Source organism: Stegostoma tigrinum, chromosome 15 (assembly GCF_030684315.1).
Source record: "Stegostoma tigrinum isolate sSteTig4 chromosome 15, sSteTig4.hap1, whole genome shotgun sequence".
NCBI lineage: Eukaryota > Metazoa > Chordata > Chondrichthyes > Orectolobiformes > Stegostomatidae > Stegostoma > Stegostoma tigrinum.
In genome coordinates, this window is record NC_081368.1 from 13,449,890 (window position 1) to 13,465,929 (window position 16,040).

Consider the following 16,040-nt stretch of genomic DNA (forward strand, 5'->3'; position numbering starts at 1 on the left):
ATTAAAATTGGGTCTAATCAAGAGACCAGAAATGGATGGATGCAGACATTTCAGAGAGTGGGGAGTAAGCAGCAGGGTAGAAAACAGGAAAAAAGGGTGAAAATTTTGATAACAAAAGTTGTTTCAGTGGGAACCACTATATGTCATGAAGCGTTGGGGTAATCTGTGCAGAAGGCCTTGTGCCAGGTTAGATACCGGTAGCAGAGTTTTAGATATCCTCTGAGTTTACAGGGGGTACAATGTGTGATCAGCCAGAAGTGCATTGGAATCTATCAAGTCTTGAGGTTCCAAAGGCATGTCTGCGGGTTTCAGTAGCAAGAGCTGAGGCAGAAATGAAGACAGGCAATGTATCTGAGATGGGAAAAGCATCAAATTTTAATTTTTGAGTTCCATAAGTCACCAATATTGTGAAAAGATTGGCTTAGTTTCAAACCATTGGCAGAGATAGGGATGGAATCAGTAAGTATGGAATGCATTCAATTTTTCCAATATTTAATTGAAGGAAATAGATGGAAAAAGGTATGGAACTGAGGATAGATCCATGGGCAAAAGACACAGAAGTAAAGACGCAAAAGCAGGAAGCATTGTTATTGCAGGTTATTCTCTATGACTGGACAGGTAAGAATGGAAGAGATAATGGGAACTGCAGATGCTGGAGAATCCAAGATAATAAAGTGTGAAGCTGGATGAACACAGCAGGCCAAGCAGCATCTCAGGAGCACAAAAGCTGACGTTTCGGGCCTAGACCCTTCATCTGATGAAAGGTCTAGGCCCGAAACGTCAGCTTTTGTGCTCCTGAGATGCTGCTTGGCCTGCTGTGTTCATCCAGCTTCACACTTAACTAAGATAATAAAGAATGGAACTAGGGAATGCAGTTTCACCAAACTGGACAATAGTGTGAAGGAGTGTTGAAGGAGGGTCAATCATGTTAAAAGCTGCAGAAAGATTGCCGAAAACAAGAAGAGAAGCCACAGTTTACTTTTGTCCCAATTACACATCATATCTTTGTGAGAACCATGTTGGCACTGTAGCAGAAATATAACCCTAATTGAGAGATGGCTTTGTGAGAAAGCTGAGCATAAATTGGTGAGGCAACAACATGTTCAAGGACCCCCCAGAAGTTGTTGATGGGGTGACAGTTTGCAAAGCTGGAATGATCGAAGCTTTTTTCAAAAAACTTAAGGTCAACGTCATATTAATGTTTAATTTCTCCGCTTAATGTTCTGAAGGGAAAGGGAGTCTCATGATATGATAGTTTTTGTGTCAATGAGGTCACAAATTCTTCAGATGTTGGTAACACTGCTTACTGCCTGCATCCTGAAGGTAGTGTTTCCCTTTGTCGTTCATAGACTGTGATGGGACTTGGTACCTGAAGATATTGATGTCGCTGCTGAAGCTGCATGGAATGACGGCTGTGTCGCTGTTGAATAGAGGCTTGCTGGTGTGTGGAGAAACTTGGATGCTGGACGGCCACCGAACTTGGAGAAGGGACAATGACTGCACTACAGCTGTTTGGTTGCATTGCTAGTGCCGTCAGCATCTGCTGATCTTGGATAAATCTGAAAATACAAAATTCACAAAGTAGGATTCACTGAGCATTTGAATTTAAATTTATCTGACTAATTCAACATGACATGGTCATTAGACCGATTGTTTAATATTGTTGGCAGTAGGCCGATTGTTTTCATATCGATGTAGGAATAACAAATTATTTAAAGGAATGCCAGATAGCAGTGTCTTTCAGGGCTGTGTGATACTTCAGTTTCATATGTGGTAGCCAGTGCACAAACTGGAAATTAACTATCCTTAATCACATTTAAGAGGAAAATGTACAGTTCTAAAAGATAGGATTTACATGCATTTGGAGAGGCAAGAAATGAAACTGTTTTTCTTCATTTCTCAATTTTGTAATTAAGGATTCCACTGAGGTACCTTTGTACCTAAGATGGGACTGTAAATGGCGGCTTGTAAATTTTTCACTGTACTCATTTGCGTACATGTGACAATAAAACTACTTCAACAATAAAGCTAATTCGAATAATCTAGGATAGTCAGCATGGCTTTGTGCGAGGGAACTCATGTCTCACAAATTTGATTGAGTTTTTTGAGGGAGCAACCAAAAAGATTAATGAGGAAAGAGTGGTAGATGTTGTTTACTTGGACTCTAATAAAGCCTTTGACAAGGTTCTGCATGATAGACTAATTAGTAACTTTGGATCACATGGGATTCAGGGTGAGCTTGTCGGTTGGAAATAAAATTGGCTGAATGGTAGGAGACAGAGGGTAATGGTAGAGGGTTGTTTCTGTTGGACTGGAGGCTTGTGACCAGCAGGGATTGGTATTGAGTCCACTTTTGTTTGTCATTTGTATAAATGATTTGGATGAGAATATCGGAGGCATGGTTAGTAAGTTTGCAGATGACACCAAAATCGGTGGTATAGTGGGAAGTTAAGAAGGTTATCTAAGATTACAAAGAGATCTTGATCAATTGGGTCAAAGGGCTGAGGATTGGCAGATGGGGTTTAACTCGGATAAATCCGAGGTGTTGCACTTTGGTAAAACAAACAAGGGCAGGACTTATACAGTTAACGGTGGGTCCCTGGGTGGTGTTGTAGAAGAGAGAGACCTAGGGTTCAGGTACATAATTCTTTGAAATTTACGTCACAAGTAGACAGCATGGTAAAAAGGCATTTAGTGCATTTGCCTTCACTGTTCAGACCTTTCAGTTTAGGAGTTGGGATGTCATGCTGAGGTTGAAGAGGCCTCTTGCGGAGTACTGTATGCAGCTGCCCTCCTATAGGAAGGATATTATTAAACTAGAGCAGGTTCAGAAAAGATTTGCCAGGGATGTTGCTGGGAATGCAGGGTTTGAGTTATACAAATAGACTGAATAGGGTGTGACCTTTTTCACTGGAGCACAGGAGGTTGAGGGGTGAACTATAGAAGTTTATAAAATCACGAGGGTCATAGACAAGGTAAATAGCAACAATCCTTTTTTCCCAAAGAGAATGCATAGAGTGTTTTTTTGTGTATGGAATGAACTGCCAGACAAAGTGGTGGATGTCGGTACAGTTACATTGTTAGAAGACATTTGAAAAAGTTTGGAGGGATATGGGCCAACTGCAGGCAGCTGGGACTAGTTTAGTTTGGGAACGTGATCAGTGTGGATTAGTTGGAAGCAAAGAGTCTGTTTCTATGCTGCATGACTCTCTGACTCTAGATATCTTCCCGGAGGATGTTTGTAAACCAATTAGGTTTTTAATGACAGGCCTGTAGTTTCATGATTGTTATTTATGAGGCTAACAGATGTAGTAACTAATTGAATTTAAATTCCCCAAGCTCCATGGTGGGATGGAAGCACTCATCTGCAGACCAGTTCCGAGTCCTGAATTACTAGTCTACGTTACAGAAGAGGAAATGCTGGAGGTCTTAGAAAACATAAAACAGGATAAATCCACTAAACCTGATTAAGTGTGTCCCGGGACATTGTGGAAAGTTAAGGGAGGAAATTGCAGGGCCTCTAGCAGATATATTTGTATCATCTACAATCATGGGGGAGGAGCCAGAGGACTGGAGGGTGGCTAATGTTGTGCTTTTACTTAAGAAAGACTGTAAGGAGAAGCCTGGGAACCGTAGACCAATGAACCTGACAACAGCGGTGGGTATGTTACTGGAGGTGATTGTGAAAGACAGGACTTGCGTAGACCGTAGACCAATGAACCTGACAACAGCGGTGGGTATGTTACTGGAGGTGATTGTGAAAGACAGGACTTGCGTGCATTTGGAGAGGCAAGGACTGATTAAGGAAGGATAGCATGGTTTTGTGCATGAGAAATCATTACCATTGTGACACTATCCTTGTCATGGGATATAACTAATCTGCATGTACTATCGGTCATAGATATTTGTACAACGTTGGGCTCAATATAATCATTGTGGAATAAAATAAAGAACTGCAGATGCTGGAGATCTGAAGCAAAATCAGAAATTGCTAGAGAACTCAGCAGGTCGAGCACCATCTGTGGAGAGAGAAACAAAGTGCCATATCTTTCTGTGGACGGCACAGTGGCTGAGTGGTCAGCACTGCTGTCTCACAACACCAGGGACCTGGATTTAATCCCTGCTTTGGGTGACTGCCTGTGTGGAGTTTGCATGTTCTCTCTGTGTCTGCATGGAGTTTCTGCTGGGTGCTCTGGTTTCCTCCTACAGTCCGAAGATGTGCAGGTTAGGCAGATTGGCCATGCTAAATTGCCCATAGTGTTCAGGGATGTGTAGACTTAGGTGGGTTACAGGAAAAAGAGGTGGGGGATGGGTTTGGGTGGGATGCTCTTCAGAGGATCAGTGTGGACTTTTTGGGCTGAAGGGCCTGTTTCCAAACTGTAGGGGTTCTATGATCTTAATGTTTTGTGTCCAGTGACCGTAATTCAGAACACATCTGTATAACAGCATCAAAAAACAGAGATTGCTGGAAAAGTTCAGCAGGTCTATCAGCGTCTGTGAAGAGAAATCAGACTTAACACTTTGGGTCTGGGGACCCTTCCTCAGAACTGTATAACAGCATCATTCACGGTGATTTTTAGGCTATTGTATCTAATGCTGTCAGGAGACTACCGTATGTTTATCCAACAATGCTCTGAGTCAATATCAAAATGCTTACTTGGCCTGTTGTCTCGTTGCATTATTCTGGGATAGCTGTTCTGTTTCACCACTGTTTGGCATTATGGAATGAATGGGTTGATTCAAAAATAATCTGGAAAAGACCCAAGTGAAAAATAATGGTAAAACTTCTCTTTCTTCTTTGTAAAAAGTGTATGTGGAATATCCTTCACTCAGTTGATATGTATTGGCAGCTGAACACAGTTGTAATAGTTTTGAGCAGTTCAGGTTAGGTTCTTAATATTGGATAAAACGTTCATGTACATGAGGAAAACTGTAATGCTGAGTTACAACCTTAAATTGACTACGAGCAAGATTTAATAAAGGCAAAACACTGCAGGTACTGGAGATCTGAAATAAAAACAAAGTGGTGGAAACAATCATTAAGTCTGGTGGCATTGGTGGACAGAGAAACCAAGTTATCGTTTTGAGTCAAATATGACTGTTCAAAGAACTGATGTAGGTGGAGGCTGTGGCAGTGTGGTAATGTCACTGAACTAGTAATTCACAACTCCAAGCTAACGTTCTGGAGCCATAGGTTTGAAACCCAGATGGTGACATATGAATTCAATAAATCTGGAATTAAAAGAAGGCTGGCCTAATAGCGACCGTGTAATGTTTATTGTAAAAATCCACCTGGCTCACTAATGTCCTTTAGGGACGGAAATCTGTCATCCTTACCCTGTCTGGCCGATGTGTGGGTCCAGACCCACAGCAATGTGACTCTTAACTTCCCTCTTAAAATGGCCCTAGCAAGCTATTCAGGTCAAGCATCCCACTTGATTGACACATCCACAAACTTCCACTCCATCCACCACCGATGCTCAGTTGCAGCAGTGTGAACTAACTACAGGTTGCACTGCAGAAATTCACCAAAGATCCTCAGACAGCACCTTCCAAACCCATGACCACTTCCACCTAGAAGGGTAAGGGCAGCAGATACACGGGAACACCACCACCTTCAAGTTCTCCTCCAAGCCACTCACCGTCCTGACTTGGAAATATATTGCTGTTCCTTCAGAGTCACTGGATCCAAATCCTGAAATTCCCTCCCTATTGGCATTGTGGGTCAGCCCACAGCAGGTTGACTGCAACGGCTCACCACCACCTTCTCAAGGGCAACTAGGGACGGGCAATAAATGCTGGCCCAGCCAGTGACACCCACATCCCATGTACAAATTTTAAAAAATCTTATTTCTCTTTCCACTGATTCTGCCAGACTGGCTGAGTATTTCCAGAACTTCCTGTTTTTATTAATAAAAATAGTTCTTTTCAGTTTGCAATCTTATTTACAACTTCCCTCAGACAGATACAGTGACATGGACCAATTATAACTGGAGGGTTGTCACCACATGATAAAAGGTACTCAATGTTTTATAACATATGACAGAAGGTTTCATAATTATACTAGTTATTTCCCAACTGCAGCTTACTACCATTAAAGTGATTCTGAATATATATTATGTCAGGTTTATAATGAACATAATGGGAGAACAAATTTAATTTAGTGCTGGACCTAATGCCAAAACTCATTACTCACTGATGAAAAACAAAACGTTGATGTTTTTCATCTTTTACTCATCAGGGCAAAAGCAAGAACACCAAATGTCGAAGGATCACAACCATTTGTGCTTTAGGAGGATGAGGTGTCAGTTGGTTGGCAAGGTGATTTGGATTTTCCAAAAAGCAACAGGGATCTATAGGATCCCCATGCTCCCAGAGAATTAAAAAATAAGCATTATTTAGCACTTGTTAAACTTGAAATGCTCGATAAGAAAGAAGTAGGCATTAGAAAATAGTACATGAGGAAGGGGTGGGGAATCATAGGCAAGGCCAAACGGATGTTTACCTTAATGTGAAGACCAGCAAGCTAGGATGGTTTTGGAAGGGGATTACAAAGGTCAGGAGTGTAATTCCTGTGAGTTTAGTTTCAATGGTGCGAGCGAAGGTGAATAGGCTATACACTGCAATATTCAATCAGGCAGATTGGCAAAATAGATTAGCACATGCGGTTAGAAGGAGGCCCTTTGAATAGAGTTGACCAGAACATGGAGCGATTTGTAAATAAGGCCAGGAATCATCAAATTGATCTTGGCTTCCATGGGATAGAAGTGACGGTTGGCAACACTTTGTGAGAAAGGACATGGGCTTCACAGTTCTGATTGACATGTGGTGGGGAGGGGATTGATTAACGTGCAGTTGAGCAAGTTATCCTTGCATTGACCAAATTGTGCATGTGGACTTCAGGGGCAAGATAACAGAAATAGTTTCGACAGTAGCAGAAAATCCAGCCCAGGGTTGAACAGGAGAATAAGCTGTGCCAAGGTGCACAGTCAGTGAGGCTGGTGGAGGGGGAGCTAGACAGTAACAAAACACAAACACAATGGTCTCAATGGTGTCTACAGTATTCACCCAGACACTGTGTTTGGCAAAGTATTGCATCCTAGTATAACACCTATTATCATTTAGACCCAGAGCTTGTGAGTGTTGTGTTCAAAGGTACAATTTTGATAATGAGGGCAGCAGGAAGGATGAATCCCAAGTTAGCATGTTTACCCATGAAAATATAGCCTAAGAATTCAATAAAGGGAGTAGACCACAGCGGGAAAGGACTTTTGGAAATACAAATTAATATCATGATCTAAGTAGCGATGATAGCAGATAAAACAATCTGTAACAGAACTCAGATCATCTGTCATTAATGACAAAAATAACAGCTCTTCCATCATATTTCTACTAGGAGCTTTGAGGGACTGTGCTCTGGAAACAGTGCAACATAGCAAAAAGTTCTTAAGAGGAACGTAACCCTATGGTTTGCTTTAAGAACGCATTAATGTGCCCTAAGCCTGTTAGCTGAATCACTTGAATAATCTAACCAACACTTGGAATAATTTCTGTCCTGAGAAAGATCTTTATTTTGTTCACTTACTCATATTTTATGAGCAGATGTCAAGTTTGCATTCATTGTAATATTGGCAATAGCTGTTGGTAATAATGTTAGAAAGTGTGGTCTTGTTAAGTTGCAGCAATCAACCATGGGCAGCGCCCTGCCTACTCTGTGTGACTCAAATTAATTGGTCTTTCCTTAGCTCTCAAATCATGCAACAACATGCTGCAAGAATTGTACCTTAATTGTCGGTCATGTCCATATTCTGGAGATGAGTGGCTCTGACTAACGTCAGATGGCAGTGGAATAGGGCAGGGTACTGTTGGAGTCTGGGCAAACATCATGGGGTTACTGAAGAGTGGTGTGATCCGACTGGTATGTGAGTGGATTTGCAAGCTGGCGTGTCGCAGTTGATCTCCTTTCATGAACTGCTGCTGAACCTGCAGAAATGAACAATCAGTTAACCCTTGTGCAATAGGTTTCCAACTGCAAACTGTTTGTTCCCAGCGCAGAACAGAGGCGCTACCATTAAAGATGACCTACCACCCATGGCCAGTTGCATCCATAGTGTCAAGCCATTATCAGAACAGTAATTTTTTTTTAAACGCGTAGATATCACTGGTAAAGCAGTGAACAGAGAATGCAAAATTCATGGCACTTGTTGTGTATTTTCCCTGATTCTGAAGCAATTTGATTTCACTCTGTAACATACTACAAAGGCACCCAGACTGAAAGCAGTTTAGATTCACCCATCCAATCTGCAGCTAACTAATGACGAAACTCTCTACACCATTCATACCAATACATTTTGCCATTTAGTTACATCTAGAGCAAAAAAAAATTCAGGCAACCTGTTGAATCATCTGAAACTTTCAAACTTTGGTTGAAATAAAGGGTCTAGGCCCGAAATGTCAGCTTTCCTGCTCCTAAGATGCTGCTTGGCCTGCTGTGTTCATCCAGCTCTACACTTTGTTATCTAAGATTCTCCACAGGCTTGTGAGTTACTCCACCTAGTGGTGGTGGTGGCATTGATTACAAATGCAGGGATCTTCCAATCTTAACAGATTCCAAGCTGCGGTAACTGATCCTGTAATCTGGAACCTCAGGTTCATGCTCTGAGGAAATAGACTTAAACCCACCATAGCAGGCAGTGAAATTTGAATTCAATAAAAATCTAGGATAAAAAGGGCTGGCCTAATTGTGACAACGTAACTACTGTCAATTGTCGAGAAAATCCATCTGGTTCACTAATGCCCTTTAGGGAAGGAAACTACCATCCTTACCTGGTCTGGCCTACATGTGACTCCAGACCCACAGCAATGTGGTTAACTCTTAGGGTAACTAAGAATGGGCAATAAATGGTTAAGGGAATGATCAACAAACGGTGACTTAGCCATCGACATCCACGTGAACAAATAAAAAATACACAAGAATTGTGCTCTCAATCGCGGTTTTAAAGTTAATAATTAATCCAGCATCAATCCGGGACAAAGTTTAACAATTTGGATGTGGCAGTGTTTTCAAGTCTCACTCCAGAAAGGTCTACCTCTATTTTTTCAGACTGTGCTCCCTGAACCCAGACTCCCCGTCGATAGAAACATGTTTTCTCTGTTTTCTTAACGGATATCAAAAAATTAAGAACAATATCAAAAAACTGAAGTGTGCAATGAGGATATTTTCTCTTTGACAACCAGGTTTATTAAGACTGACCAGGCAGTGGACAGGAAGCAAAGATAACAAAGTTCTCAAAAGGGAAGTCAACAGATAATTTGAAAAATAAATTCTTGAAAAGAGCAAGAAAATATCAATGGAATAATATCTAAAACGAGAGCAGGCACTATTCTGTGAATAATCAGTGTGGGTTTAATATCCTACAACCTATTGAAATATGGTTACGCAGTGTAAAAAACTTTTATCACAAGGATTTTGATTTATGATGTCGATCTTTTCTCAGAGAGTAGTAAGGGAATGGAATGCTTTGCCTGCAACGGTAGTAGATTCGCCAACTTTAGGTACATTTAAGTCGTCATTGGACAAGCATATGGACGTACATGGAATAGTGTAGGTTAGATGGGCTTGAGATCGGTATGACAGGTCGGCACAACATCGAGGGCCGAAGGGCCTGTACTGTGCTGTAATGTTCTATGTTCTATGTTCTAACTCAGGGTATTAATACATAAGGCCTTGGTTTCAACACCAATCCCTCTATGAAGCTGTTGAATAATGAGTTTATAGTTTAAGTTTAGATCATGGCTCTGATGTTTACTGGAGATGAGACATTGAGCTAAGTGGCAAGGGGAATGGTGGTGCATTTGTGTTGATGCATTTAATGTCTTGTTCTACATCTTTGACAATATCCAGTTTATGGTATAGGGCATAACATTTGTCATAGTTAACACATTGCCTTGCTCAGCATATAGATGGTTTATGTGAGCTGCCAAAAATAGAGTAAGTGAAGTCCAGGCAGTCTCAACTTTGCAAACTGGGTCTGTTGTATGCAAGTCAGAACACATTGCAGTACAATATAAAGAAGCTGTCCCTAAGCACAGTAAATATTGATATGTCAGATCTTTAAAATTATCATAAGTATGAATGTTTGTAAGTTGGATGTTCATAACACAGCGATCCCCTCTATATATTGTGGGCAATAATGAAATTGTCAGCTTTAGCGGAGAGGATAAAAAAGAAGCACATTATCTACATGATGAGAAAATGCAGGGCTCTGAGTTACAGAGAGATTTGGGTGTTCCTATGTATCAATTGCCAAATGTTAACATGCAGGTACAGCAAATAATTAGGAAAGCTGTGAGAATATTGTAATTTCTTCTAAGTGGAACTGAATACATGATGGGAAGGACTGTGCTTAAATTATACACTTATACATTGGTGTGATCCCATCTGGCCCTCAGACTTGCACATCTAAATGCATTTCAAGACACCTGATATTTCTCCCTTCATTAAGTTGACCTACCCGAGAGTATTCACACACCTTTCCTTCAGCTCAACATCCCTTAAGTCCCTCTTTTTGGTGAATACCGATTTCAGTACTCAGCCATTTCCTCTGGCTCCTCATATAACCTCTCTCCTTTATCCTTGAATGGGCCTGCTCTTTCACAAGCCACTATCTTGTTCCTAATTTATGTATAAAATGCCTCGGCATTCTCCTTAACTCCACTGGCTAAGGATATTTCAGCCCCTTTTAGCCCATCCTAAATCCCAGTTTGAGCTTCTTCCTACTTTCTCCATATTCCACAAGCTTGTTTTATCTATTTTTAGTTGCCTAAATCTTAGGTATGCTTCCTTTTATTTGACTGAACTTATAATTTCCCATGTCACCTCAGATCACCTGAAGAAGGAGCAGTGTTCTGAAAGCTTGTGATTTCAAATAAACCTGTTGGACTATAACCTGGTGTCTCGAGACTTCTGACTTTGCCCACCCCAGCCCTGTCAACATTATTGACAGCGAACATATCAAATGGGCCCATGAGGAGATAATTCATCCTTATGAGTCATACTGCAAGTGTGGCAAACCACAAACAGGGCCAGACACAGTAGGAACTGCAGATGCTGGAGAATCTGACATAACAAGGTGTAGAGCTGGATGAACACAGCAGGCCAAGGAGCATCAGAGGAGCAGGAAGGTTGACGTTTTGGGCCTATACCCTTCTTCAGAAAAAAATGTCCCAAAACATCAGCCTTCCTGCTCCTCTGATGCTGCTTGGCCTGCTGTGTTCATCCAGCTCTACACCTTGTGATCATAAACAGGTCCATCTGGTTTCAGACACACCTACAATGACTGTTTTCATCTTAAACTAATTGCTGTTATTAAACTTCTTTCAAGACACAACTAAACACAGCTCAATCCCAAACTTAAATTCTTGAAAGAATGATCAAAATTCAGTATTGATACTAATTCATAAAAATATTTTTATGACTCCCCCATCAATTGCTTTTACAAAGCCGTTAACAAGTTCTAAATGACTATTTTAACAATTTGATTAATATATTAGTGCAATGTCTTGTGTGTCAGTTAACTAATCATATGTTCACAATCTAATTAGCATCACAGGGTAAAGAATTGTTCCTGCATTTAGCATACAAATGTACGCACAGAATTTGTTAGTTAACCATCAAAACTCTTAATAAAGTTGTGCATATAAATTAAGTAAACACATATTCCTGACATTTAAGCATTTAAAGAGTGTTTTCTACTTCTAGGGGGTAATGCAAAGACATTGAAATGTATTCTTTAATTCAGCTTCACTCAGAATCAATGCCTTTGACCAATGAATGAAATGGTTGGATTGTATTTAATTGTTGTTTTCATCATCTATAATACGGCCAGGACTGGGGGCATTGGCTGTAGAAGGTAACCTTTAACCTGCTTTAATCTGACAGTTACAAAGTAATTTGGACACCACCCATATAAATTTTATTAGTTTGTCCTCTACGATAATAAGTTCAATTTCTTTCAAAGGTAATGGCAAACATTTAACTTGCCTGGAACTCAGTACATATTATAACAGAAACTGCAGATTTTGTCAATATTATCTTGTCAGTTTTTCTTATTGTTATAAAAGAAAGAAGGAAAAGGAAGAAAGGGCTTGGATTTGTATGATGCCTTTAATGATCTCGGAATGTAACTTATGTTCTAAATTCCAAAGCCCACATTTACTAGAGATAGTAGGAACTGCAGACGCTGGAGAATCTGAGATAACAAGGTGCAGGGCTGGATGAACACAGTAGGCCAAGCAGCATCAGAGGAGCAGGAAGGCTGACGTTTCAGGCCTAGCCCCTTCTTCAGAAATTTCTTCCTGCTGCTCTGATGCTGCTTGGCCCGCTGTGTTCATCTATCTCTACACCTTGTTATCCCACATTTACAATGTAAGTTACCTATGTAAACCTGTCATGGTGTAATTACACTGTCCTGCCAGTGGAGGATGTTGTAGCATCACTGTTGGGAAGAGGGTGACATGAAACAGTCCTGGAAGTAGAGGTATTGCAGTATCATCATAGGTTGGTCGGTGTCATTACAGTTCATCTGATGTTGCAAACTTCACCCTTGCCTTTTATACCCTGAACTTTAATATTCCAATGGCACATCTGACAGCCCAGTCATGTAAACTTGAGGCCTTCCAAAACTCGCATTTACTTTCTGAAGAATTTAACACGGAAATTTATATTAGGGAACAAAGAGATGGCAGACCAATTAAATACATACTTTAGCTCCATCCTAACACCCCAACAATATGGGGGAACACAACGCTGAATGTGAAGGAAGATTTGAAAGAAATTAATATAAGTAGGGAAATGTTGGGGAAACTAACAGGATTAAAGGCAGATGAATCCCTAGGACCCGATAAGTTTCATTCCAGATTAATTATGGAAGTGGTTCTAGGAATAGCAGATGTGGTAGTGATCATCCTGCAAAATTCTCCAGATGCTAGAATAGATTCTTATGGATTGGAGGGTAGTTAATGTTAACCTCATGAGGAAAGAAGGGAGGCAGAGAGAAAACAGGGAATTATTAACTGGTTAGCTTGACATTGGGAGTGGGAAAAGTGCTAGAAGTCGTTAAAAATATGTAATAGTGGATGATAGGAACAGACAGAATCAGCTTGGGTGTATCCAGGGGGAGTTGTGTTTGATAGATCTGCTGGAGTATTTTGTGGATGTAATTAGTAGAGTAGATAGGCAGGACCCTGTAAATTACTTGAATTTTCAGAAGGTTTTCAATGAGGTCCCACCTAAGAGACTAGCATGAAAAAGTAAAGTGCGTGGGTTTGGAGGTCAAGTACTGAAATGGATTGAGAACCAGTTGGCATGCGAGAAACAAAGAGTTGAAATAAATGGATCTTTTGCGGTGACTAGGGCGTACTGCAGAGATCAATGTTTGGACCCCTGCTATTCACAATTTATATTAATGGTTAGATGAGAAAACTACATATCTATCTCCAAGTTTGCAGATGACATAAAGCTGGGTAAGAGGGAATGCTGTGAGGGGGATGCAGAGAAGCTGCACTGTGGTTTGGAGAGGTTAAGTAAGTGGACAAATACGGAAGGTTTAGTATGATGTGGGCAAAGTGACATAATCCACTTTGGAAGCAAAAATAGGAAAGCAGATTATCTGAATGGCAATAGACTGGAAAAGCAGGAGGTGCAATAAGACCTGGGCCTCCTTGTACACCAATCACTGAAGGTAGAGGGCAGCATGTGATGACAAATGGTATGCTGGTCTTAATAGAGAGAGGATTCAAATACAGGTCTCGGGATGTCTTGAGTACTGGAGTACTGTGTGCTGTATTGGTCTCCTCATCTGAGGAAGGATGTTTTGAATATGGACGAAGAGTAAAGAAGGTTTACCAGACTTATTCCTGGGATGGCAAGACTGACGTACACAGAAAGACTAGATCAGTTAGGACTACACTGAATAGAGCTGAGAATGAACAGGGATCTCAAAAACCTGTAAAATTCTAACAGGATTAGACACGGTATATGCAGGAAGATGTTCATGATGACCAGGGACTTCCAAATCAGAGGTCAAAGTTTAAGAATAAGGGGCAGGCCTTTACGCCTTAAGTAAGAAGAAATTTATTCTCCCAGACAGCAGTAAGCCTATAGAATTCCTTGCAACAGGAATGTGGAGGTCAAAACATTGAAGACTTTCAAAACGATGTAGATATGGTTCATAGGATTAAAGGAATCAAAGGGTATGGGGAGAAAATGGGAACAAGGGTATTGAGTTGGATGTTCGACCACAATCATATTGAATGGCAGTGCAGGTTCAAAGAGCCAAATGGCCTATTCCTGCTCTTATTTTCTATGTTTATATGTTTCTAGCTTAGAGCAAGTCCCATTCACCTATCAATCCTGTGTTGATCTCAACCCTTCCTAACCCTTAAATCTCCTCCAGCACTACAACACTCTGAAATATCTGTACTTCACCAATTCTGGCCTCCTGACCATCATTTATTTTAGATACTCCGTCATTAATATCCTCAGGTACCACAGCTGTAAGCTTTAGACCTCTACAACTTCCTTTGGTCTTTAAAGCATCTTTCAAAAAAACTCTTTGATCAATTTTGTTTTGGTCTCTGACATAATATAGCCTTATCGAACTCACTGTCAAATTCGGTTTGAAAACTCTCCAACAAAATCACGTTGGGACATTTTATTACTTTAAAGGAGTTATATAAATGCAAATTATTGTGGGTGCTTTGCATGATTAATTTGAGGAGACCACAATGAAAAGATGCAAAAAAAATGGCAGAATGTACAAGTACAAACAAAAAAAGAATTGATTTCTGCCCTGGTCCATCGATCCCTCTTTCTCAACCCTGCTTCAGCTGAAGAATACAGATGGTTTGAAGCCATGTGTTCGATGCCACTGGAGATCAACTGATTCTTGTATTTACTTTAGCATATTGTTCAGAACAAAAGCCCGTAGTCATGTCCTAAAGCCCCCTCAGAAGTTGGACCCAATATTTGGCTATTGGAAATTGCGGGAAAGACATTACCTGCACTGATTTCACACTTGGTTCCCTGAGGACATGTTGGGAAGAAGACAATTGCTGGCCATGTAATTCAGAGTCCACAAGAGTTTGCAGCTGTTTGCTGGATAGGCAAGGGCTTTGCATGACATTTCCTGGTAGCTGTTGCTGTTGTTGCTTCTGTCCTTGATCTTGATGATCCAATGCATTAAACCCAAGTGAACTGGGCTGCTGAAGCAACATCTATGATCACATAAAGATAAAATGTATTAAAACCTATCTAGAAATATGCCGCTGCTCTGTGAAATTGACGCTATGGAATTACAAGAAATTCTCTGTAATTGCTCTTTCCCACCACACTGAATGGTTCTGAAATCTTGGGATATTTTATTAATTAGATTTACATCTCTGGTAAGGCTGCCTTTGTGAGGAAAGGCAACGTAATTTCAAATCAGGATGGTGTGTGGTTTTGAAGGGAACCCAGAGCTGATGATGTTCTCAGGTCTCTGTTACCTTTGCCCTTCCACATGGTAAAGGTCACGAGTTTAGAAGGTGCCATTGAAGAAGCCGTGGTGATCTGCTTCAGTACTTCTTGCAGATGGTGTACAGGGCTAGGTACATGGAGCACCTTGGAAGGGTAAATGTTTTCACTTCATTGTACATAGGAAAACCAAGTCCACAAGATATGAATTAAAAGCAGGAGAGGGCGACTCAGCCCCTACTTCACCATTCAATGGGAAGCACAGAGGCTCAATGATTAACACTACTGTCTCACAGCGCTGGGGACCTGGTTCGAATCTAACTGACTGTTTCTGTGGAGTTTGCACATTCTGCCCATGACTGTATGGGTTTCTGCCAGGTGCTCTGGTTTCCCCCCACACTCCAAAGATGTGCATGTTAAGTGGATTGGCCATGCTGAATTGTCCCCTAGCGTGCAGGTTGGGTGAATTAAGCATGGTACATGCCAGTTTATGGGGAAAGGCCAGGGGACCGGGTTTGGGTGGGAT

General features: G+C 40.9%; 1 protein-coding gene across 1 annotated transcript in view; it reads right to left on the reverse strand.

Moving 5' to 3' along the window:
• The window catches only part of npas2 (neuronal PAS domain protein 2), a 219,486-nt gene that overhangs the window by 2,924 nt on the left and 200,522 nt on the right, over positions 1-16,040 (reverse strand). The window contains exons 19-22 of the mRNA XM_059651271.1: positions 15,061-15,276; positions 7,784-7,983; positions 4,658-4,750; positions 1,370-1,559 (exon numbers count right to left, since the gene is read on the reverse strand). Of these exons, the coding sequence (XP_059507254.1) occupies positions 1,370-1,559; positions 4,658-4,750; positions 7,784-7,983; positions 15,061-15,276 (699 nt within the window). The remainder of the gene's footprint in view (positions 1-1,369; positions 1,560-4,657; positions 4,751-7,783; positions 7,984-15,060; positions 15,277-16,040) is intronic.